The sequence below is a fragment of the Geotrypetes seraphini genome, chromosome 8, assembly GCF_902459505.1.
Source record: "Geotrypetes seraphini chromosome 8, aGeoSer1.1, whole genome shotgun sequence".
NCBI lineage: Eukaryota > Metazoa > Chordata > Amphibia > Gymnophiona > Dermophiidae > Geotrypetes > Geotrypetes seraphini.
The window spans coordinates 165,785,926-165,811,249 of record NC_047091.1 but is presented as its reverse complement, the minus strand read 5'-3'; the positions used below and the strand labels follow the sequence as shown (position 1 = coordinate 165,811,249).

The 25,324-nt window shown below is 45.8% G+C and overlaps 1 protein-coding gene across 4 annotated transcripts in view; it reads right to left on the bottom strand.

Moving 5' to 3' along the window:
* The window catches only part of MYO1H (myosin IH), a 122,664-nt gene that overhangs the window by 46,844 nt on the left and 50,496 nt on the right, over positions 1 to 25,324 (bottom strand). For 3 of the 4 annotated variants that reach the window (XM_033955594.1, XM_033955595.1, XM_033955596.1), the window contains 6 exons: positions 22,095 to 22,186; positions 20,223 to 20,317; positions 19,782 to 19,828; positions 15,441 to 15,521; positions 5,690 to 5,795; positions 3,085 to 3,202 (listed from right to left, as the gene is read on the bottom strand). In XM_033955594.1, coding sequence (XP_033811485.1) covers positions 3,085 to 3,202; positions 5,690 to 5,795; positions 15,441 to 15,521; positions 19,782 to 19,828; positions 20,223 to 20,317; positions 22,095 to 22,186 — 539 coding nt within the window. The remainder of the gene's footprint in view (positions 1 to 3,084; positions 3,203 to 5,689; positions 5,796 to 15,440; positions 15,522 to 19,781; positions 19,829 to 20,222; positions 20,318 to 22,094; positions 22,187 to 25,324) is intronic. The other variant, XM_033955597.1, reaches the window with a different exon arrangement.

Sequence of the window (25,324 nt, the reverse complement as noted above, 5' to 3'; positions counted from 1 at the left end):
CATTTCTTAACTTTTCTAGAACTTTGCGGTTTGACGGGATATAAGAATAAAGCTTATTATTATTTTCTTGACTTTATTGTAGTTCTCCGTTCTCCCTGTTTGTTTCTCACTTGTTTGCTATTTGTCTTCATCATCTGTCTTTGTTATATATTTTAAATTTGTATTTGCCCCATTAAAAAAAATTTTATGATAGACCATCAATCAAATTTTTATTTAACTTGAAACTTGATTTAGATACCTATGTGGTATTAATATGCACGAGGTGAGTTTCATTCAATTGAAAGGAAACTCTGGAATGAGGGGGGCACAGGATGAAAGTGAAAGGGGATAGATTCAGAAGTATCCTCAGAAAATATTTTCATGGAAAGGGTGGTGAATGCTTGGCATGGCCTCCCCGTGGAGGCGGTGGGGACATAAAGGGCCAGATTCTCAAAATAACACAGTTCGCAGTGACCGTCTAAAAAACGGTGCCGATCGCATGTCAGTCATGAAATGACCTTATTTTGAGAGTTGTGGCCAAGGTAGGTGCTGGAAATGTAGGCCGGGATTTTAAAGGTTCACATTTGCAGCACCTGTCTTTGACTTGAACCACGACTATAGAGGCACCTAAGGACGCCTAAGATCACTTCCGGCATTAACCAGGCCTTCTGTGATCTTAGGTGTCCTTAGGCGCCTCTGTAATCGGAAGAACGGTGCCGTTGCTGGAGGCGCCTCCATTTTTTTTAATGAGAAAATAATTGATTTTAAACAACGCGGTCAATTATCGTGCCTTTTAAAATCAATTAAGCCAATTAAGTTAGACGGTGGTACAGCGCCTACCATGACCTAACTTAGTGAACCATTTGTAGAATCCGGGCCAAAGTGTATCTGAATTCAAGAAAGCTTGGGACAAGTACATTGGATTAGAGAAATTATCACCGTTCCTTCCCTGTCCCCGCGAGCTTGGTCCCCGTCCCGTCCCCGTGAGCTCGGTCCCTATGCCCGCCTTGCAAATTGTCAGATCCCATCCGCACAAGCCTCGAATAGTTATGATTTTATACTGAACATATTTTATTAAAGTTTAAAAAGAGACAATATTCTGTACAATTATCATTTTATAAACACAAATAATACAGAGCAAGGATCAACAAAACCCCCGTCTCCCCTCCCTTTCACAAATATCCCCTCCACTATTGTGAAAACTGAACAAACCAAATTACTACAGAATGCTACATAGAAAAATCAAGCTAACAGAATGCTTCAGTCACACATGGCAGGAATAGTGTTAGGGGAGGGCAACTAGGGTAATTGCCCCCTGGTCAGAGAGAGAGCCCTAAGCCAGTTGGAAGCTAAAGAAGCACAGCCTGGGCTATGCGGTCCCCAGTTATGTCTAATACCAGCTCTGGCAGGATACATATTTCAAATCTGAAATATTCTAATCACAAAATATAAAATAAATTTATTTTTCTACCTTTTATTGTCTGGTAATTTTATTCTTCAAATCACATTGGGCTCAGGCTTTGGTTTTCAGTTCCTTCTGTCTTCATCATAGCATGGCTGGCTCCTGAAGGTAAAGTAGATGGGGAGGAGATGCCAAGTCTGACACGGGCACAATTTTTTTTACCACAGGAGCAAGACTTTTCACCGTTCCCACGGGGCGATAAAAGGTCTTGTCCCTGTTCCTGCAGGGTGGTGAAAGGTCTTGTCCCCGTCCTGCGGTAAACCAGTTGCAAATGTCTCCATTCTTGCAGATTTACTGCAGTGACCACGCTTTACCGCGGTAAACGGTCCCCATGTCATTCTCTACATTGGATCCCGAAGGGATAGGAGGGGATAATAGATGGCATGGTAAGGCAGACTAAATAGGACATATGGTCGTTCATCTGCCTCCATTTTTCTGTGCTTCTATATTTTTCTGTGCTTCTATATATGAGATAAACGTGCATAAATTAGTAGTCAAAAGCATGCAGATCTATCTCATGCATATTCATTAGGGGTATCTTGAAAAGCTGACCTGTTTTGTGTCTCCCAAGGACAATTAATGAATACCACTGTTAAAATTAGCAAGAACCAAGAATTGGAAAAACCTCCAGTCAATATTCAGCTGGCGAGCAGAATTAACTCAAAATATTCAATATTGGGCCATGTTCGGGCATCCAGGGTCATACTAGCATTGGCTAGCAGTCACTCATGGAGGAAGCCACTACGTGTCCTGGGATTGGTAACATGAAATGTTGCTACTATTTGGGTTTCTGCCAGGAACTTGTGAGCTGGATCAGCCAGGACCCACATAAGTTCCTCTCTTTCTCTCAATCCTGATCCCCTTCCTTCCCACTTCCAGCAACAGAAAATCTTGAACCAGGATCCCCTTCCCCCTGGACCTACTTTGAATATCTTTGATAGTGTAGGGGGCCATTCAAACAGAAATGAGTCTTTCCCTTGTGACTCTTTTCTCAAAATGGTTGCCATTACCGGCACTTTCTATTATCAGAGGAGGGAGGGAGGGGGGCCAGAAACCCAGAAGTCATTACCTGGAAGTTAACCAGCACCAGATAATATTCAGACTGGTGCCTGGTTGGCTCAGTGGCTAAAGTTAGGACAGCCTTTTTGCTGTTCTAACTCCAGCTGTGTAGTTAACTGATTAGAGATGAATATCGCTGCTAACCAGTTAAGAACTGGCTCCACCTGAGCTCCACGAAAACTCTGCCCATGGATGATCCCGGCACTAACTCGTATTGGCGGATATGCAGGCACAGATGATTTAACCCAGTGACATCACTTTGAGTATTGGACGGATGGGGTTTTTTTTGGATGTAGCCCACACCTTTTCACTGGTAGTTCAAAGTTAGTACTTTCCCTGTATGGCTTTTCTGTTTCTCATCCTGCTGATCTAACCACTAGGCTAAGGGTTCAATCAATTTGTCATCCCAATTATTCCTGCTTTGCTATCCAAGATTGTTGTAATTTGCTATTTACTATAATACTCCTGTCCTACCACTGTCTGCCATATTGCATTTGGGTGGGTCTAACTTTAGACCTAGTCCTATAAATAATTCATTCCATGCTGTTAGCCCATGGGAACATTATAGAATCAGTCAGATTTACCTGTCTAAGAAAACCTCGTACTTTCGACGGTAGGCAAATCCGGCCCGCCTCACCCGTAGGTGTTCCATCAAGCCCATGTACTTCACTTGATGCCGAACAAGAACGTCATCGAACTTTCCTAGGATGGATGCATTAGCAAAAAAAATTCAGCAAATATACAAAGTGGCATCCAGATCTGCAGCATACAAAATCCAGAATGGCGTATGCAATCAAAACATAATTTAAAATCCATGTAAAGCTCTCTAGGTCTTCACTGTAAGATAGAATGTGGTACCATGTAGTTTGGAGAGTATCCACAAGTACAGCTATTTAATACAGCAACACAGTAAACAATGGTAGATAAAGACCCATAAGATTCATCTGGTCTGCTCAACAAAGTAGGGGGGGGGGGCAGATCTGCACCTACCACTCTGCATGAACCCCAATCACCCATGTTTAAACATTGGTTATCAAGTCTCCACCATGCCATCCATATAGGCAGCCAAACATGAGGATGATATGTGGTTATAGCCACAGCTCCAAGTATTGCTGTGTTTGGTATTTCCCATCCCCCCAAATGTGTCCCTTGTCCTAAGACCATGTAGGTGGCTCACTGAGTCACTAAGAGGCAATAGGGGGTGCTGTGGCTCGCTTAGTAGTCCAATGTCCTTTCGTGACAATTGCCTTGTCTCTCCACTGAGAGAGTGCTATATGCTTTCTTAACTGGTTGGAATCTAGTTACAAACAGTGCTCCAAAAGATCCCTTTCCCTCATGGAGAAGGCTGAGAATATCAACTAGGTGTTGTGAAACCAGTAGGAGCAGAACATAATTTCAGGTCTTCTAATCAGGGCAATTAGAAAACCAAGGAATCTGGTAGGACTCATGAAAGTCCAATTAATCCTGCCATAAGGAGCTGTGTCTTTCTGATTTTTATTTTGCTGAAACTTTGAAGAACTACTTTTGTCTTCAGTAAAATTTACTTTCGGAACAACACTGTTTGCATGAAGACTTTTTGGTGAGAGACTGTACTCATGATAGCCTTGGGATCTTTAGCTATGATGGAGCCTACCCACCGGTGTCCGGAACCTGGCCACAACCTCCATTGCAAGAATCTTAAATCCTGGCTTGCAGTGGTTGGATAATGCTCACCCTATTTTCAGGAAAAGGGGTTTACATTCTATTACCACACACACAAAAAAGAGATAGTTTCAATATTAGGAACTTTTGAATAAAACCATTTACTTTTATTTTTGTATGTGTGTGAGTCACCCAGGTTGGGAAAGGGACATCCAAGTTGGAGGTGTTCACTATTTGGAGTATATTTTAGAAAAGGTTGAAAAATAAATGTGTGGTATGGAACCAAAGGATAATTTAGTACAGGACTGATTCTTGTAGCATGGTTGTTTTCCTTTGGCATTCTTGATTTTGCTAGGGTTTTAAAATGAGAAGTAATCAAACTGGAAGTTTTCAATAAATAAAACTAAGATAAAGCATATGCCAACTTGCTAGAAGCTATAAGGGAGCCAGCGTAAGCCTAGGATGATCACTAGACAGGAACAAATTATTGTTACAATAACCAATCACATCACAGCAAACAGGCAACAGCTATGCTACATGCTTTAACTCTTGGGATTTGGCAAGGCAGCTAACTCATTTTTCCAAAATCAAAACATAGTTTTAATGACCTCATCATAGGAGCCAGGGACAGGGGTGTGGCAGAAATATGAATCTTTGAAAATATAACCTTCTAAAATTCATCAGGCTCTGATGCATTTAGTGATTTTTTTCAACACCAAGAGCAAGAATGCCCAGGTCCTGATTTAATAAGCTATTCCCCATAAATAGAGTTATCATAGGGCGCCAGGAAAAGGAGGACAGAATGAGACATCTGGCTTTTATTTCCATTGAAAGCAATGGAAGTAAAACCCGGATGTCTCAATCCATCCTCCTTTTTCTGGAGCCATATGGCAACCCTACCCATAAACACAATAAGAAAAATCACCACAGTTAATCGAACCCTTTCAGATTTTGTGGAGAAGCTCAGGCTGAGAAGTAACTGGGCAAAGATAGGTAAATATCCCTCTGATTTTGGGCTCAGAAGATTCCTCTGACTCCTTCTGACTTCCAACTTCCCTGGAGCCTACTTCAGTTAAAGTCACAGTGCCCTGAGCCATCATTTTACTGCTGGCAGAATTCTGCAAGTGCAGAATTCCTCACCCCCCTCAGGACGTAACGAATTCTGTACATGCTGTGTAGAATTCAGTGCAGACACGGGCAGTAGAGGAGGCAGTGACCTGCTGCACAGCGGGTCACTGCCTCCTCCTGTTTATGTGAGTCACGATCTCGCACGTGCAGAATTCCGCCAGGAATAAATTCATTTGCAACTTCTGGGGGGAAAGATTGAGAGGGAACGGTTCCATAAATGCTTATTCCTTCACAATCAGCTATTGTGGTGGCAGTTTTTGATAGGGTTAGGGCCCCTAGCCCTTGGCTCCTTTAAGAGTCAGGTGAGTTTCTTTTCCTATGACTGTGGCTACTGTATTGATGGCATCACCAGCGCCAACTCGCTTGAGAATGGAAGCAAATGGCACTTTCTCAAAGAACATCCCTCTTTTTTTTTTTTACCAGATTCTTTGGCATCGTTAGGTTTGATACATCGAATGTAAGAAGGCTCCTTGGACATCAAAATTTCCATTAGGCTAGCCAAGCTGTGTTTGAATTGAGTGGTGACCTAGGGATAAACATTCAAGAGGTGTCCATTAATACATCTGGAAATGGCTGAAAGTACTTTGTCTTCTATAATAGGTAGCCATGCTTGGACGGACTTGTACAAAGTTTGGTGATTACCAAGCTTGAGTTTTGTAATTCTTTGCTGTTAGCGGTGGCTAAGACAAGGATATGGCAATAAACACTTTCACAGTGATTTAGTGGAAGGCAAAAACATACTACAATATGAGCTAAAAAAGCCCCCACGGGGAGGAAAAACCTCAGACAAAACCCTCCCACCGCCACAGCAGTGGCTAAGGTGTTCAGGCGGAGAACCTCATCGGTATAAAAACCTCCCGTGGAGACCACCGTGGCTCTATATTGTGTTATGATTGAATAAATAAATAGGTGGCGAAGTTAATGGCTGGGTCAAACTCTTAAAATTGTAATGACTCAAAAAAAGTCACCCAAAGTGACTTGAAACTTATCTTTTGTTCGTGAGCTCGGTCGGACCACCACTGCTGTGGCGGTGGGAGGGTTTTGTCTGAGGCTTTTCCTCCCCGTGGGGGCTTTTTTTTTAGCTCATATTGTAGTATGCTTTTGCCTTTCGCTAAATCAGGGATAGGGAACTCCGGTCCTCGAGAGCCGTATTCCAGTCGAGTTTTCAGGATTTCCCCAATGAATATGCATGCAAATAGATCTCATGCATATTCATGGGGGAAATCCTGAAAACCCGACTGAAATACGGCTCTCGAGGACCGGAGTGCCCTACCCCTGCACTAAATCGTTGTGAAAGTGTTTATTGCTGATATTTTTATTTTTTTCACATATTCTGAGTTTGGATATGGGCCATAGAGATTATTCAGAACCCTGCAGCAAGATTAGTAGCAGGAGTATCAAGCAAATCTTCCCTGTATTAAAACGACTACACTGGCTTCCAATTTCATACCATATAACAGTGGTTCCCAAACCTGTCCTGCGGGGACCCCCAACCAGTCAGGTTTTCAAGATATCCCTAATGAATATGCATGAGAGAGATTTGCATATCTGTCACTTCCATTATATGCAAATCTCTCTCATGCATATTCATTAGGGATATCTTGAAAACCTGAGTGGCTGGGGGTCCCCCAGGACAGGTTTGGGAACCACTGCCATATAGAGTAGAACATCTTGACGGTTATTATTCATCATGTAATTTATGGGGAGGCGCTCGAAACAAAAGCCTGGGAGTTTGAAGCACGACTCTTTTGTTTTGAACGCATCGGTTTCATGCAGAGACCTTTCGTTTTAATACACAAGTTAACTTTTAGGACCAGTAGGGACCCCTGAAGGAGACAATTGTGTCGAAACAAAACATAGCATAACTATACCGCCACAATCATACGACTTCTAGGCGGTTTACACTGATGAGAACTGGACAATCGGCGATTTACAAAATACAAATAGTAAAAGTAGAACATATTTCTCAAGGATAGTCCGTATAGAATTATTAAATTTAGTATGACTTCTGTTTAGGAAATAAATCTGTCGAACAATGCAGTCTTAATTTCTTTCCGAAATGTGCCATAGGTCAACCTGGCTCCATTGATGTAATTGCCTAACCAAGACTGCGGTTTACTTGCTTGAAACATGAATGTTCTATCCAGAAAGGACCTGTATTTACAACCAGTGATCCTTGGGTAGGCAAATAAATTACAATTTCTGGTTATCCTAGTAGGGCTGTATAGTACGAAATGAGGTAAGAGATAGGTAGGGGCTATACCCCAAGCCGATTTAAAGCAAATGCAAGAGAACTTAAACATTATTCGTGCCTCTATTGGTAACCAGTGCAGTAGTCTATAGTAGGGTAGGGTCCATATGTTTCTAGAGGTTCCAGCCCTAAATGTATTTATGTGGATTATTTGTTTGTTCTAATAAAGCCATTAGCTTGGACATCGATTCTCCACAATTCTTTGTTTTCTTGTGTGTGCTCTTTGTGGAGTGAATAAGGTCAATTTCTTTTGTTGATTTATGGGGAAGCACCATGGTATCTGGTTTGGAAATTACAGAAATGCACACCAGACCGTGCTGTATGATCTCAGGGAGCGATGAAATTGGAAAGAGTGGCAGTGAGTGGAGTACATTATATGGAAACCTGGACATCAGCAATTTCTATTATCATGTTATCACCACATAACCGTACGACTCCTGGCAATAAATTCCATATCCATGGGGATATGGAACTTATTGCTAGGAGTCGTACGGTTGTGTGGTGATGAGATGAATTGTAAGAAGATGTTAAAGACGCACCTTTTGGCTCAGGCTTTTTATTAATTAGGTTATGAATGTTTAGATAGTTAATGAAGACTAATGTCTCTGCATTCATAGATAGACTTCTAATACCATACAATCCCCCCGGAACCAAAGTAGGAAAAACGAGAGGGCACTCTCTAAAATTGAAAGGGGATAGGTTCCGTACGAACATAAGGAAGTTCTTCTTCACTTAGAGAGTGGTAGAAAACTGGAACGCTCTTCCAGGGATTCAAGACAAAGTCATAGAAACATAGAAATAGACGGCAGATAAGGGCCACGGCCCATCAAGTCTGCCCACTCCAGTGATCCTCGCTATCTATCTTTGCGGATAGATCCCACATGTCTATCCCATCTGGCCTTAAAATCCGCCACACTGGTGGCCTCAATAACCCGAAGTGGAAGACTATTCCAGCGATCAACCACCCTTTCAGTGAAGAAGAACTTCCTAGTGTCACTGTGCAGTTTCCCGCCCCTGATTTTCCACGAATGCCCCCTTGTTGCCGCGGGACCCTTGAAGAAGAAGATGTCTTCTTCCACCTTGATGCGGCCCGTGAGATATTTGAATGTCTCAATCATATCTCCCCTCTCTCGACGCTCCTCGAGTGAGTAGAGCTGCAAATTCCCCAACCGCTCCTCGTACGGGAGCTCCCTGAGTCCCGAGACCATCCTGGTGGCCATCCTCTGGACCGACTCCAGTCTCAGCACATCCTTGCAGTAATGCGGCCTCCAGAATTGCACACAGTACTCCAGGTGCGGTCTCACCATGGATCTATACAGTGGCATAATGACTTCAGGTTTACGGCTGATGAAACTCCTGCGTATGCAACCTATGATTTGCCTTGCTTTGGATGAAGCTTGCTCCACTTGGTTTGCCGACTTCATGTCTTCCCTGACAATCACTCCCAAGTCTCTTTCTGCTACAGTTCTTGTCAGGATCTCGCCATTTAGGGTGTAGATCTTGCATGGATTCTGGCTTCCCAGATGCATGACTTTGCATTTTTTGGCATTGAAACTGAGTTGCCAGGACCTAGACCAGTGCTCCAGCAGAAGTAAGTCATGCACCATATCGTCTGTCATTGCTTTTTTGTCTGTTGTGCTTTTGCTCACTACATTGCACAGTTTGGCATCATCGGCAAACAATGTTATTTTACCTCGAAGCCCTTCTGTCAGGTCTCTTATATAGATGTTGAACAAGATCGGGCCCAGGACGGAGCCCTGTGGCACTCCACTTATCACCTCCGACATCTCGGAGGGAGTGCCATTCACCATCACCCTCTGAAGCCTACCTCCAAGCCAGTTCCCAACCCATTTGGTTAAAGTGTCGCCCAAACCTAAAGAACTCATCTTGTTCAGCAACCTGCGGTGTGGCACGCTATCAAATGCTTTGCTGAAATCCAGATAGACGATGTCCAGGGACTCACCAACATCCAGCTTCCTCGTCACCCAGTCAAAGAAGCCGATCAGGTTGGATTGGCACGATCTCCCCTTAGTAAATCCATGTTGGCGGGGATCCCGCAGATTCTCCTCGTCCATGATCCTATCCATTTGGTGTTTGATTAGGTTTCCATTAGTTTGCTCACTATTGAAGTGAGACTCACTGGTCTGTAGTTTGCCATATCCACCCTGGAGCCTTTCTTGTGTAGTGGAATGACGTTAGCCGTCTTCCAGTCCATCGGGACGTTACCTGTACTAAGGGAGAGATTAAAGAGCGCTGAACCGGAACGATCCGCTTCTCAACATACTCTCAATGTCCCTTCATTAAAATGAATTGACACACCCATCGTGCTTCCATCTTTTCGGTCACTGCTCCTTCAATGCGGAACTCCCTCCCATTATATATTAGAACAAAACCTGGATAAATTCAAGAGTAATTTAAAAATGCTTTCTTTTTAAAGATGCCTACGATTGATTTATCCTATCTCTTTTATTTTTTTACTCCAGTAACTAATCCCTACCTTTTCATATCCCATAATTTTCATCCTTTTACGTTCTCTTTCTTCACAAACCGTAGTTCTCCCTCTTCTCCTCTTGTTTTCACTCCCTTTCTCCAATGAAGTTTGTCTGTTGTGTAAGGATTATGTTTATTATCTGCTGTTTGTTCCCCATCTATATTTAAACTATTTTTTATTGTACAACGCTTTGAATTTTATGATAAGCATTCAATCAAATTTTAATAAACTAGGAAACTATATCGATAATGTAAAGATCATGTATAACTGATTCTCAGGTGCTATTTGTGCATGTGTGTTTCCTGTAAGTTTTATATTGTAATTCGCTTTGATTTAAAGCTGAATAGAAATTTAATAAATAAATAAATGTTAAGCACACATGCGCACTCTTACCACCGTGTTCCCTGATCCCTGATCTGTAGTTCCGTGGTTGGTAGTGTACGCATGCGCGACACCAAGACTCCTCCTCCTGAGCCCCAGACATGCTGACCGCCTTTGGTCCTGCGGGCCTCTCAAGCAGTGGCGGTGGCAGGGATGGCGGAATCGTTACCAAGGCGGCTGTCGGCTTCAGGCGCGCGTGTTGGCTGTCGGCGCCTGCAGGGCGTGGAGGCTGTCGGCGTCTGCAGGCCGCAGCGGCTTGAGGCGGCTGTCGGCGGAGGGCAGACGTGAACGGAGGTAAGGGGTGTTGCTGGACAGGGGAAGAGATACTGATGGACAGGGGGGCAGAAAAAGGAAGGGAGGTGTACTGCTGGACAGGGGGAGCAGGAAAGAGGTGCTGATGGACAGGGGAAGAGGTGCTGATGGACGAGAGGGGGGAAGAAAAAGGAAGGAAGGCCTACTGCTGGACAGGGGGAGCAGGAAAGAGGTGCTGATGGACAGGGGAAGAGGTGCTGATGGACAGGGGGGGAAGAAAAAGAAAGGGAGGCCTACTGCTTGACAGGGGGAGCAGGAAAGAGGTGCTGCTGGACAGGGGAAGAGGTGCTGATGGACAGGGGGGGAGAAAAAGGAAAGGAGGCCTACTGCTGGACAGGAGGAGCAGGAAAGAGGTGCTGCTGGACAGAGGGGAGGTAAAACAAAGGGAGAAGGGCTGCTGCTGGATAAGGGGAGCGGTTAAGGGGTGGTGGTGAACACAGGGGAGGTAAAAGGAAGAGAGAATGGATAGGGGGAGCAGGCAACGGGTGGTGATGGACAGCCAAGGAAAAAGAAAGACAGAAAGAAAGAAAGACAGAAATACAGAAAGCGGCTAAGGAGAGAGAGAGAGAGAGAAAGCGGCTGAGAGAGCAGTGGCGTACCAAGGGGGGGGCGGGGGGGCGGTCCGCCCCGAGTGCCAGCCCTGAGGGGGTGTTCCCGGCCTTGCCGCTCAGTCCTCCCCCACGCCCGAAGGACCGCTCGCCCCACTGACCTTCCAGCACACCTATGAAGCAGCCCGCAGCAGGATCGCGACATCAGCAATCCATGAGCTGCTTTGGCGCTGCTTCCTGTGCTGCGGTCCCGCCCCTCCTCTGACGTCAGAGGAGGGGGCGGGACCGCGGCGCAGGAAGCAGCTCCTAAGCAGCGCAGGGATAGCTGACGTCGCGATCCTGCTGCGGCTGCTTCATAGGTAGTGCGGGGAGGTCAGGGGAGCGAACGGTCCTTCGGGGTGGGTCGGGGCATCAGGCCTTCAGGGTGGGGCGGGCGGGCAGGCAGGCAGGCAGGCTTTCAAGGGGGAAGGGGGTGACAGGCAGGCAGGCCTTCAAGGGGGGGTGCAGGCCTTCGGGGGGGTGCAGACCTTCAAGGGGGTGCAGGCCTTCAAGGGGGGGACAGGCCTTCAAGGGGGGGACAGACAGGCAGGCCTTCAAAGGGGGGACAGGCCTACAAGGGGGGGGACAGGCCTTCAAGGGGGGGACAGGCCTTCAGGGGGGGTGCAGGCCTTCGGGGGGGGGTTCCGACCTTCAAGGGGGTGCAGGCCTTCAAGGGGGGGACAGGCCTTCAAGGGGGAGACAGGCAGGCAGGCCTTCGGGGGGGTGCAGACCTTCAATGGGGTGCAGGCCTTCAAGGGAGGGGACAGGCCTTCAAGGGGGGGGAGAGGCAGGCAGGCCTTCAAGGGGGGACAGGCCTACAAGGGGGTGGGACAGGCCTACAAGGGGGTGGGACAGGCCTACAAGGGGGTGGGACAGGCCTTCAAGGGGGGGACAGGCCTTCAGGGGGTGCAGGCCTTTGGGGGGGTGCCAACCTTCAAGGGGGTGCAGGCCTTCAAGGGGGGGGACAGGCCTTCAAGGGGGGGACAGGCAGGCAGGCCTTCAAGGGGGGGTCAGGCCTTCAAGGGGGGGACAGGCTTTCGGGGGGTGCAGACCTTCAAGGGGGGGGGACAGGCCTTCAAGGGGGGGACAGGCCTACAAGGGGGTGGGACAGGCCTTTGGGGGGGACCCTGGTTTAGAAGTACACGGAGGGAAGGGGGTGTTCAAAGAGACGTGCATATGTCAAACTTTGGGGGGGGGGAAATAAATAATGGGTCTGAAAATAGAGGAGAGGGAGAGAGATGATGGACCATGGGATTTAGGGAGGGAAGGAACAGAAAAGGAGAGAAATTGGACACAAGGGATGGTGTGGAGGAGGGATAGAGATACTGGATAGAAGGGTAATTGGGAAAAGAAAGGGAGAGATGGTGGACTCTGGGGTGGTGGGGAAAGAGGGAGAGATGCCGGATGAAAGGGTAGTTAAGAAAAGGTGGATCTGTGGAGGGAGATGAAAAAAAGGAAAGATACCAGACTTCCTGGGGAGGGAAGGGAAATGGAAAGGGAGGACAGAGTTGGCAGATGGATGGTTGGCATGCAGAAAGAAGAAAGAAGGAGACCCTGGCAAGCAAGTTATCGGAAGAAAACCAGAGCCTTGGACCAACAAGATTTGAAATATAACCAGACAACAAAAGGTAGAAAAATTAATTTTATTTTCTGTTTTGTGATTATAATATGTCAGATTTGAAATGTGTATCCTGCCAGAGCTGGTGTTGGACTGCAAACGTGAGCTAGGATTTAACAGAGAGAGGAAAAGTCCTTTTTGTTTCTTTATTTTATTTACACCATAGCGCCAGTGTGGTTAGGAGAAGCCAAAGGGGGTGAAAAAGCTATAAAACCCACCAGGAGTTTTGAAAAAAATCACCCAACTGGGCAGGAAAATCGAATTGAAAAACCAATTCAATAGGCTGAATCGAATCAAAAATTTTTTTTCCTGAATCTGGCAGCATTAGTTTACACTACTGTCTTAGACTTTAGGACCTGGGATTGGGGAGAGATGGCATCCTCAGTACTTTATAATGCAAGTGAAACGAGGATTTGGTCAGACTTTTGAAGGGTCTGCAGAAAAAAAATATTGTATAGGCCGGGGACATGAGACAGCAGGAAATGGGAACTTTTCTTCCTTCTATTTTTGTGAATGGAAAGGCTGAGGATGTCAGCGAGTTCAGTTAAAATATGTGCTTTATAAGAAAATATAATAATGTGTTTTATAAAGTTTATCGCATAAAGTTCTTCAGAATGCCACACGATTTTAGCGTATGGTAGCTGTCCTCATAAGAACCTTTGTATTTTGCGTTTTTTCATTCAATATATTATTTTATGGTTTTCTTTATAAGTTATAAAGTGCTTGTGCTTAATACTATAATGATAGCAAATGTAGCTTTTACTTATCTTTTTCTTAATAAACTGGGTCTGGCTCAATCCCCACCGACGCGTTTCATTATTTCATCAGGGTTGGGGAAGGAGAACGCAGAGCAGTATACTATCTTAGCTGAATGCTAAATCCATGGTTTACGAGCCGGCTCGTAAACCATGGATTTAGCATTCAGCTAAGATAGTATACTGCTCTGCGTTCTCCTTCCCCGACCCTGATGAAATAATGAAACGCGTCGGTGGGGATTGAGCCAGACCCAGTTTATTAAGAAAAAGATAAGTAAAAGCTACATTTGCTATCATTATAGTATTAAGCACAAGCACTTTATAACTTATAAAGAAAACCATAAAATAATATATTGAATGAAAAAACGCATAATACAAAGGTTCTTATGAGGACAGCTACCATACGCTAAAATCGTGTGGCATTCTGAAGAACTTTATGCGATAAGAATGGTGGCTAACTCAAGTTAAGTTTGTTCATTGATACGATATTTTGTGCACTTTTTTTGTTTTGATTATAAAGTTTATAGCATAGCTGGCCTACCCAGTGAGGTGTTCCTAGTGGTGGTGGTGGCAGCGTGTCAATGTGTTGAGAGGAAGAGGTGGTCTGGGAAATTCTGCTGAGCAAACTCTGGGCCCATTTCCACCCCCCAGTTAGTCCACTCCACTCAACTGGTTCACACACTGAGTGGGTCTTTGGGTGTTGTTTTGGAATCTCTTCCAGTGGTTTATCAGTATCTCCTTCTGGTCCAAGGAAGGAAACTTTGTTATCCTTAGCATTGACCTACAGAATATGTTTATACAGCACTGCTTGTGTGGCATTAGGCGTGCACAGCATTGCTGCGCGCGCTAAGTGCGCAGCTTAGTAAAAGGAGCCCTTAGTCGTACTGCATGTATAATCAGAAGTTTAACAACACTGCCTAGACGGAACTTGGACGTTGTGACTTAGGCCATCTAAAACCAGGTCTAAGTCACAAGAAGATATCCCAAGTGACCAGATAACCACTGCAGGGACAAAGTACAGACCCCCTACACACTCCCCCAGTGATCACTGAGCCCCCCAACCACTGCCATAAAAATCGTAATAAAAACGTCACATATCTGCCTCCAGAACATCAGCACCTGGCAGCCTAGCTTAGGAAAGCCAAAGAGGTGGCTTAAGTGGTCTGGGGGGTGGGTTAGTGAACCATGGAGAGGAGGTCCCAGGTCCATAAGCCATTCTAACCACTGCATACATGGTTAAACATGTACACCCCCAAATAACCCCCATACCCTTATGTACTGCCATGCACCTGCCGCCATAAGGGCTATTGGGGTGGTAGACAGGTGGGTCCAATTGGTTCTGGGAAGTGTTTTTGGGACTCACCATGACCTATAAGGTTGTTGTGGTGAGATGTGTATGTGGCACCCTTTTTGTGAAGTTCACAGGAGTGCCCTGTAAGGTACCCCATTACTCTGGTGCAATGTTTGGATGTCCAGTCCATCATTTTGCTGACCCCGCCCACATCCAAAAGGTCTTTTTCTAGGCGTTTTTGACTTGGACAAATTTTTGGACAAAAATGGGGTATAAAGATGGACAACTTAGCGGTCTGGACGTTCAGATGGCTGGACGTACAGCAAGATGATTTTCGAAAAAAAAAATATATGTATATATATATGTTGGACGAATTTTTCGAAAATGGACCTTTTCCCATGTCCGACTTTGGGCGACTAGCAACTTAGGCCCGAAATGGGCTTAGACGTATCTTTTGATTACGCCCCTCCGCGCATTCTACTTACGGTTTCAGGTCTTTTCCGGTTATCTAGTTCACTTGCATGAAAACAGTCTCTGATGATGTAATTTTTAGATTTCACCAATACCTGAAGAAGAACAATTATATTTGATTAGAAATGAGCTTAGAAAATCATACTATAACTGTACTGTGGCATAGTTGGGGGGGAAGGGGGGCAGTCTGCCCCGGGCACCATTTTGCTAAGGGCGCATCAACCCTCCTCCTCCCCCCCCCCATCGGCTCCTCTCCTTGCTGTGTGCACGTGCCCCATGACTTCCCCGTATCTTTTTATTGACCCGACACGAGGCTGCTGCCCACATCGGCATCAGCGCCCTCTCTGATGTCACTTCCGGGACTCACACCTAGGAAGTGACATGAAAGGGCGAGCTGCTGCTGCTGCTGCTCAAACTGGAGAAGTTAAAAAGGAATGGGGGAAAGAGAGGCAGAGGGGGGCGGGGGAGGGGCGCCACTCATCCTTACTATGTCACTGCAGCTGTATTCTTTGTCTATACCTTCCCATACGTTCAAGCCTAGGCATAGTTTAGGGTAGACATAGGCATAGTTTAGAGGTGGGGTGCTTTCCCCCCAAATGTTGGAGAATCTAATATTGAATTAGCTCCTCTCCTTCCACTGCCAATATGATGCCCTTACCCTTTGCCCCCCCCTTTCCCCCAAAATAAACAAACTACACCTATGTGCTCAAAGCATGTAACAACATGCAGAATCATGATAAAATAGTTTTAAAACCACACCTAGACACAACAAACAAAATTTTTTCAAAAATAGAAGTACCCCTAAATTCTACGCTACTTAAATTCAGTAAAGAGCAGACCATGAAGCGATAAACTAAGGGCTCCTTTTACTAAGCTGCGGTAGTGTTTTTAGCGTGCGCTGCCCCCCCCCCGGGCTACGCGCCAAGAACTAACACCAGCTCAATGGTGGTGTTAGCGTCTAGCGCGTGTGGCAATTCAGCGCACGCTAAACCTGCTAACGCAGCTTAGTAAAAGGAGCCCTAGATCTCAGAACTCAAGTGACGATCGTTCATTCTAGGATTACATTTCTTCGCCAAAGCCTCTGTAGTTCCCAAGCTACAATTGAGCCTCACAGGTTTCCATAGATTCTAGGACTAGCACCACAGCCATCATATGGGATCTCCCTCCTTCGCAGTAAATTTATACTATGAGAAAAGGATGCTGGTGAGATCGTGTGAGCAAACATTCAGTGAGTAATAAAGTTTAGTTTTTCTTAAGAATGTTATGTGATTTTTTTTTTTTTATAAATCTTTATTGATTTTCAAGTAGTAACAGTACATTACATATGAAGCTGAACATATAACAAATCAAGAAAAGCACTTTGAACTTACATATAATTGAAAGTAATATTTCCCCCCACCCCTTTAATTAATCAATAATAAAAATGCAATTCTTCTTCCAATAACTAAACTAAACTAAACTAAACCTTGGGTTTATATACCGCACCATCTCCACGAATGCGGAGCTCGGCACGGTTTACAGGAAGAAAGATGAGAGAGGAACTACAGTGGAGAGATTAAAGAGTTAGGTGTAAAGGGGGAAGGTGAGAGGCCTAAGAGGGGGGAAGTGTTACAGTTTTGAGAATAGCCAGGTTTTTAGGTGTTTGCGGAAGAGTTGGAGGGAGCTTGAGGTTCGGAGAGGGGAGGTGAGGTTATTCCAGATCTCATTCTTATTAAAAATAATACCCCATTCCCACCCTGGATATGTAAGGAAATCAGTCAAAAATAAAAGAAGCAATAAAAAATGCCAATGGGCCCCACACCAAGTTAAATACCTTACTATGCCCCAAAATTTCAGCATTCATTTTTTCATATTTGTAGCTGGAGCATAAGTTCGCCTACCAGAAAGGAAAGTTAAGTCGATCATAGTTCTTCCAATTACGTGTTATCATCTGTATGGCTATTCCCGTCATAATTAAGAAAAACCGGCATTTACAACGGTCTATAGGGGTGTTTAACATGTAGTAGTGTTCCACATATTATGACTTCATAAGACAATAGGATTGATGACTCAAGTACAACATTAATTTGATCCCATATCGACTTCCAAAAATTATTTTTTTTTTAAATGCTATATGATTCAAGAAAGATGAGTGATATATTTGTTATATAATTACTTTCACAGAACTGTGTAAAGACAGCGGGAGTCTAAGAGCCCTGAAGAAACGGTTAAGCACCGTGAAATGTTGGCTATAAACAAGACGCTACTTAAATCCTATAACACAGTTGTCACTATTGCTATTCAACACCTCAGTCCCACACTAAGGGCTCCTTTTACGAAGCCGCGTTGGTGGCTTTATCACACGCACCTTTTTTGGCGCGCACTAACACCTGCACTAGCCGAAAAACTACCGCCTGCTCAAGAGGAGCCGGAAAATTAGCGCGTGCTATTACGCGCGTTAAACCGTGAACGCGGCTTTGTAAAAGGAGCCCTAAAATTAGCATAGTGGCAATTGGTTATTCTATACGGAAGATTTTTCAAGCCGATGATGTGGGTGCAGGCGGTTTGAGCATTTATGCTCTGCCAGAGTAAACCTGAGGCTTTTTCTTCCGTTAGAACAGGGGTGTCCAACCTGCGGCCCGAGGGCCGTATGCGGCCCCGTGAAGTATTGGCCCCGGTCGAGGGTGATGCAGTGTTTTCCTCTGCTGCTCCTGAGTGTTTACCGTCTTGCCGGCTCCCTCCTCTGTCTTGCTACAGCGTTTGCATGTTTGTGCGGCTCCAGAAACATTGTTGTCAGCCAATGCGGCCCAGGGAAGCCAAAAGGTTGGACACCCCTGCGTTAGAATGAGACACTCAGTCCAATAAGTGGAGCATTTTTATATGTGTTATATACTTCTGTGTATGAAATTAACATTCAAAACAAAAGAGTTTCATGTCCGACTCGATTGAGTTGTTCAGCCCTTTACTATGGTTTTTTATGCTTGACTGGTTATCAAATTCTTAACAGAAAATGCTATGGAGGAGAGTGTCATGTCCTGGTTAGCGCTATAGCCTCAGCACCCTGAGGTTGTGGGTTCAAACTAGAGAAGGGCACGGGGAAAAAAAATCTGTCCCCGTCACTGGACCACCGTTCCCTTCACTGCCCCATCCCCGCCATCCCCCTTTACCGCCCCGTCCCTGTCCCCGCCGTCCCCTTCACCGCCCCATCCCCACAGCATCCACCCTTCCCTCTCGCCACCTCACCGCCCTTCAGCGGCCCCAAAATCTCCCTCCCTCCCCCTTACCTTTGTGGCGCATTAGTAAAGAAACTTACAGAAGCCGGCGGAGACTGCCCGCCTGTGCCTGCCGTCGCGTGTGTGTGGGCGGAAGCTTCTCCTCTGACGCAACCGGAAGTTGCGTCAGAGGAGAAGCTTCCGCCCACACACACGCGACGGCAGGCAGGCAGGCTTCGCTGGCTTCAGTAAGTTTCTTTACTAAAGCGCTGCGAAGGTAAGGGGAGGGAGGGCGATAGATTTGGCCGGAGGGAGGGAGGGGACCGCGCGCCGTCTCTCCTTTAACTGTGGGGACAAGGCCATTCACCGCTCCATGGTGTGGTGGATGGCCTTGTCCCTGTGCCCGCAGTGAGCACTTCCCCCCCCCCCCCCCCCACCGTTTCGGCGGGTTACCTGCAGCTACCCGCGGGTAACTGCCACCGTGTCATTCTCTAGTTCAAACCCTGCACTGCTCTTTGTGACCCTGGGCAAGTCACTTAATCCTCCACTGCTCCAGGTACATTAGGTGGAGCCTGCTGGGACAGATAGGGGAAATGCCTGAGTACCTGATTTGTAACCCATTCTGAGCTCATTTGTGAGGATGGACTCAAAAAATAAAAAAAATACATATTTGTCAATACCAAAAAAAAAAAAAAAAATCTTCACCCCCTCTCCCACTATCACCACTATAACCTTGAATTTTCCCTCTCCACTAGCTAATATCTTCATGTCTAAGGGAGGTACTAAACCTCTCTACCTAAAGGAATCTTAGAAATAAGAGGAAAAGTACTTGCTTCCACCGTTCCCATCATGTGCACAGTAATAGCGCTCACAGCAATCGGTCGTCACGACTGCTTTCACTCCCGTTCTACAACCTGGCTGCTCTTTGGCAAACCTAAGTGCCTCCAGGAAAACTGAACAATAAGATCGTTCTGAGCTTTGGGGGAAGAAGAAAAGGGGCTTTCCAACTCAACAGCCACCACCTATATCAAATATAAGTGGAACGCCAGATTTCCACGTCAAAAGGTCTACAGCCAATATGTGGCAAAGTGCACGATAATTTAAGGAAAAATGCTGACACCATTTCAAAAGAAGATTTCTGCGCCGTCCTGAATCAGCCCTCACCTCCTTCAGATTTCGGTATAGGAGATCATTATTTTTCTCCAGGAATCCTAATGCAAAATAAGAGAGAGGAAGACATGTGTTACTTCTGTGAGCAGGTCAGCGCAGGGCTTGGGTTTTTATTTTGTTGTGAATCTGATCGTAGGTAGTGGAATGGGGGTGTGTTACTGGGGCCTTGGCTTTGACCGATATTTTGCTGGTAGAGAACTCGGGACAGGGCATGGATCGGTTTGCTTGGCTCTTCCGTTCACAAAGGCGTCCTACTGCCTCTGCATGCGATAGCAATTTTAAATTTGGATGGAACTACAAGGAGGCAGTCTGGCAATTTTTTACTGCCACTTTGCATTCACAAAACTATGCTGATTGATTTTCTAAAAAAATCGTGGATGTCTGAAAGAAACCCCATGAGCCAAAGCTGCGAGCCGGGCTGTGGCACACACTCACCTATCGTGCAGTAAGTCACTTCTCCAGCATAGTGAAGGAGTCGGAAATCCACCCAGTCAATTGTCTTTCGTGCTTTTTGATCTGCAAGTTTTCGACTATGGAGAAAGAGTAAAAATGTCAAATCAAGAAACAGCAAAGCACTTTATTCTGATAGGAAAAAAATGATTTAGGAATGGTACAAGCTCTTTCCCTTGGAACAAGTTGTGGACATCTAAAACTTAGCCTAATTCTTTTCCCTTCCTCTCTGTTGTGTTAGCACAGTGGTTCTCAACCCTGTCCTGGGGACCACCCAGCAGGTCGGGTTTTCAATATATCCCTAATGAATATGCATTATTGCATATACCATAGAGAACTATATTTCAATTACTACTCATCTAATCTCTTACACCATTTAAAATTTATTGTTTCCATATCATTTTCTAAAAACCACCACAAATTTAATTTAAACCACTATTGCACAACTAATTAATCAAATAAATATCTAATAAATATATCTAAACCCTTTCGATGCACTAAAAGTTCATATCAAACTTGTATCATAGTCCATAAGTTGAACTTCAAGGTCTTCAAACACTTTGCATCCTTCTCCTTTTTCTCGGTTTATTTATCCTCTGGATTTTTACTTCAAACTCCTTGTATCATTTCTCTCCACACTTGACCGCTATGTCACTTCCATTATAAGCAAATCTCTCTCATACATATTTATTAGGGATATCTTGAAAACCCAACTGGCTTGGGGGTCCCCAGGACAGGGTTGAGAACCACTGTGTTAGCAGGTTCTAGAGCAGAGTTTCTCAACTCAGTCCTGGAGTACCCCCTTGCCAGTCAGGTTTTCAGGATATCCACAAAGAATATGCATGAAAGAAATCTGCACAGAATGGAGGCAGTGTACGCAAATCAAGTTTATGCAAATTCATTGCAGATATCCTGAAAACCTGACTGGCAAAGGGGTACTCCAGGACAGAGCAGGTTGTCCAACGTCAGTCCTCGAGGGCCACAATCCAGTCAGGTTTTCAGGATTTCCCCAATAAATGTGCATGAGGTCTATTTGCATGCACTGCTTCATGCATATTCATTGGGGAAATCCTGAAAACCTGACCTGGTGAGGGCCGAGGGTGGACGCCCCTGTTCTTGAGTCTGATGATCAATTTAAATTATGAAACATTTATTTCCTGTAGCTTGAGCAGGGTTTTGTGCTTGTATCAGACTGTAGAGCAGGGGTGTCTAATCTTTTGGCTTCCCTGGGCCGCATTGGCCGAAAAAAATGTTTCTGAGGCCGCACAAATGCTGCAGCAAGACAGAGGAGGGAGCTGGCAAGATGGTAAACACCCAGGGGCAGCAGAAGAAAACACTGCAGCGCCCTCGACCAGGGCCGCACAAAATACTTCACGGGGCCGCATGCGGCCCTCGGGCCACAGGTTGGACACCCCTGCTGTAGAGTGTGTCTATAACATTCAAACAAGCTTCAGCAAGTCAGGATGTATAAACATATCTATAGGTCCGACGTCGGAACCTTTGGGAAGAGCTGGAATTCTGCTTTTTCATCAACCCTTCCAAAGAGGGTTCCATGATAAACAAAATCCTCCTGATGGCTGAACGATAGATATAAATGAGTGTCCAAAAGGGATCTCGACTTGTGCCACTTGCAGTGACTTCAGTGTCAGTGTTACCCAAGTGTCAGGAACAGTCACTTCTATGGTGGCTATCATCTAATCCCCAACCACTGTAGGGGTGAACTTCACCATCATGACATGCACGAGCCCTGCCAACCTTTACACAAACATGGATCCTGCTGTGTCAGAGCGTACAGCATTGTGATTGAGCCACAGGACCAGCCAGGGGATGGAGGGTTTATAAACTATAAGTGCATACGTCAGGAAGTAAGGGTGATCTCCTACTTTCTCTTCCAGCTTTTCCAGAAAGCTCAAATCTGTGGCCTCACCAGGTCTCATGCATTCTTCATTCTAAGGGAGCAGGGATAGACAGCATAATTATTGCATGAGTACAGCATTTGCATTTCCAAGAACATTGTCTTTAAAAAAACCCCAAACATTCCCACTGTCTTTCTCTGTGATTGGTAGTTTCCTCCAGCTTAGGGCTACCAGATTTTTTACTTTAGTAAAATCCGGACTCCCTAGACCTGCCCAGTTCCACCAATCCCCGCCCCATTATGCCCCGTCCCATGCCCTCCTGTCCAAAGCGATTTTGAGGAAGCTTTTCGAAACCTGGATAAAGTGCCGAGTTTTTAAAAGCCATCCGGACCCCAGGACATGTCCTCGAAAAAGAGGACATGTCTGGGGAAATCCAGACTTCTGGTAACCCTACTCCAGCTCCTTGAGAAATAGGGCTGGGATCTGGCACTCGGGGATTGTTCTGCTCTTATATACTGCATTCCTTTCTAACTCACTCTAGTCCAATTATCACAGCAGCTCTCTTCAACTGGGGACCACGCACCACCAGGGCCCTCTTCTGAAGCCATTCAATCATGAGCCCTAAATCCAACCACTAGGTGTCACTACTGCACAGTCACCATGACTCCCTTCTAGCCAGGGGCTGTGCCAGTAGAGAGCTGGTACTTGTGTCATGAGTCTGCCTTCCTTTTGGAGAAACCGTGTCCCCGTCCCTTCTGTGTGTCTGTGTCCTCTGGTCTTCTCTGCCTTGTTAGGTGTGCCCTGTCTGATTGGCCCTGCTGGAGCCAGCCCAGATAGTAAGGGTTTTCTGTCCTGCTTCTGGGCTGGTCAGCACTGGGCTATTATCTGTGTTTAATCTGTGCTTCCTGTATCCATTTTTCCTGAATTCCATCTGACCTTGAGTCCTTTCTCCATCTCTTAGGTTATAGGTGGCCATGTTGATTGTTCTTCCGAATGCCTTGGTCCTGGGCCTAATGTTCTATGTACTCTTGCTTCATGCTTACATCTCTCTGATGCCTTGATGAACTAAATGGACTCCTGTAGGGGGGTGAATGATGTGATCTTGCCCACTGTTCCTAAATTCAGTGTGTATCGAACCGAACTCTTGCTAAGGTTGTGAAATTTGCCTGAGAAATTGTTACATTACATTACATTAGTGATTTCTATTCCGCCATTACCTTGCGGTTCAAGGCGGATTACATCCAACTAAAACAAGAATTACATTTCAACTTTGAAGTAATAGAATAAATGATGAGTTAAAATTTTAAGGGAGGATTATGGGTTTTAGATAATGTTTGGTAAATAGAAAAATTAGAGAGTACTAAAGGTTTATAGAGTGTTGTCCTCTGTTTTCCTTTTAAGAGGAGCCTTCCCTGTGTCTGCCTATGCCCTGATCGGTTCCCCTGACAATTTACTCTGTGTCCTGCATTCCAGTCAGCCTGAGAAGCATAAGACCTGAGCCAGTCCCTCTGCATGGCAGCACACGGCACTGCCACTGAGCTAGTCCTCAAAACATCCCAATCTTCTAATGAATCCTGACTGACAAATGATAGATACACGTGTCAGACAGAAAACTAGACAGGGCATTGATCAATTCCCAGGACACAAATCAATTTAGGGATTTACATGCTAATAAAACTGACTTTTTTCACTCATAGGGTCTGATATTCGGTTCATAGACAACCCCGCGAAAGACAAAGGCGCGCGCCGACAACTGAGCGCAAGACGGAGGCGCGCGCCGAAGAAAATTACAGTTTTTAGGGGATCCGACGGGGGTTTTTGTTGGGGAGCCCCCCCAGTTTACTTAATAGAGATCGCGCCGGCGTTATGGGGGGTTGTAACCCCCCACATTTTACTGTAAACTTAACTTTTTCCCTAAATACAGGGAAAAAGTGAAGTTTTCAGTAAAATGTGGGGGGTTACAACCCCCCAAACCCCCCACAACGCCCCCACAACGTGGCGCAATCTCTATTAAGTAAAGTGGGGGGGCTCCCCAACAAAACCCCCCAGCGGAGCCCTAAAAACATTAATTTTCTGCGGCGCACGCCCCCGCGCTGCGCTCAATTGTCTGGGCGCGCCTTTGTCCCGGCGCGCTTTCGACCTGACACCCTGATATTCAGCTGGCAGTGGAAAGCGTTTTCTTGAGTGCTGCAGGCTTTATCCCTGGATATTCAATGCCGTATAGAGAATCGCCCCTCCGGGAAAGACAGCGCTGGAAATGTAGGCCAGGGTTTCCCAGGCCTACATTTCCGGCTCCTGTCTTTGTCATTGCGCTTACGTAGGCGTTCTAGACGGCCTAATTCCACTTCCGGCGTTAGCCATGCCCGCAGTGGCGTTAGGCAGCCTAGAGCAGTGGTTCCCAACCCTGTCCTGGAGGACCACCAGGCCAATCGGGTTTTCAGGATAGCCCTAATGAATATGCATGGAGCAGATTTGCATGCCTGGCACCTCCATTGTATGCAGATCTCGCTCATGCATATTCATTAGGGCTATCCTGAAAACCCGACTGGCCTGGGGGTCCTCCAGGACAGGGTTGGGAACCACTGGCTTAAAGTGCCAATGAAGGTGTGAGTCCGGTGCCAATTTTATGGGCGCGAGTAGGCACCCTAAAACTCAGTTATAAACATCATTTAAACAGCCTTTTTTACTGAGCATGGGGACCTACTCGTGCCTTAAAAATCGGCACTCATTAGACAATCCGGGCTTGAGTGTCTGGGCATACACGGCTGGATAAAACTTATCCGGTTAAGTGCGATATTTAGCACTGAACCGACAGTGGTGAACCACCTAAAGATAAGACTGTGGGCTCCTTTTACTAAGCTGCGTTAGGGCTTTAACGCACAGAATAGCGTGCGCTATATTGCCCCGCACGCTGGGCCTTAACGCCAGCATTGAGCTGGCGTTAGTTTTTCCGCGTAGCGCGCTGTAATTTCCTGCATGCGCTACAAACGCTAGCGCACCTTGGTAAAAGGAGTCCTGTGTTTTATGCAATCCTACTTATGGGGATTATCTTATCCAGTTAAGTTCTGGGTATCGGCACTTAACCACATAAGTGCTGACTCCACCCCCCCCCCCACCCACAAAATAGCAGATAACAGCTTCGGCGCCCACCGGGCATATTCATCAGCAACATCCAGTCAAATGCTGCTGAACCACTGTGACATGGCCCGGGCAAGCGATTTAAATGGCCAG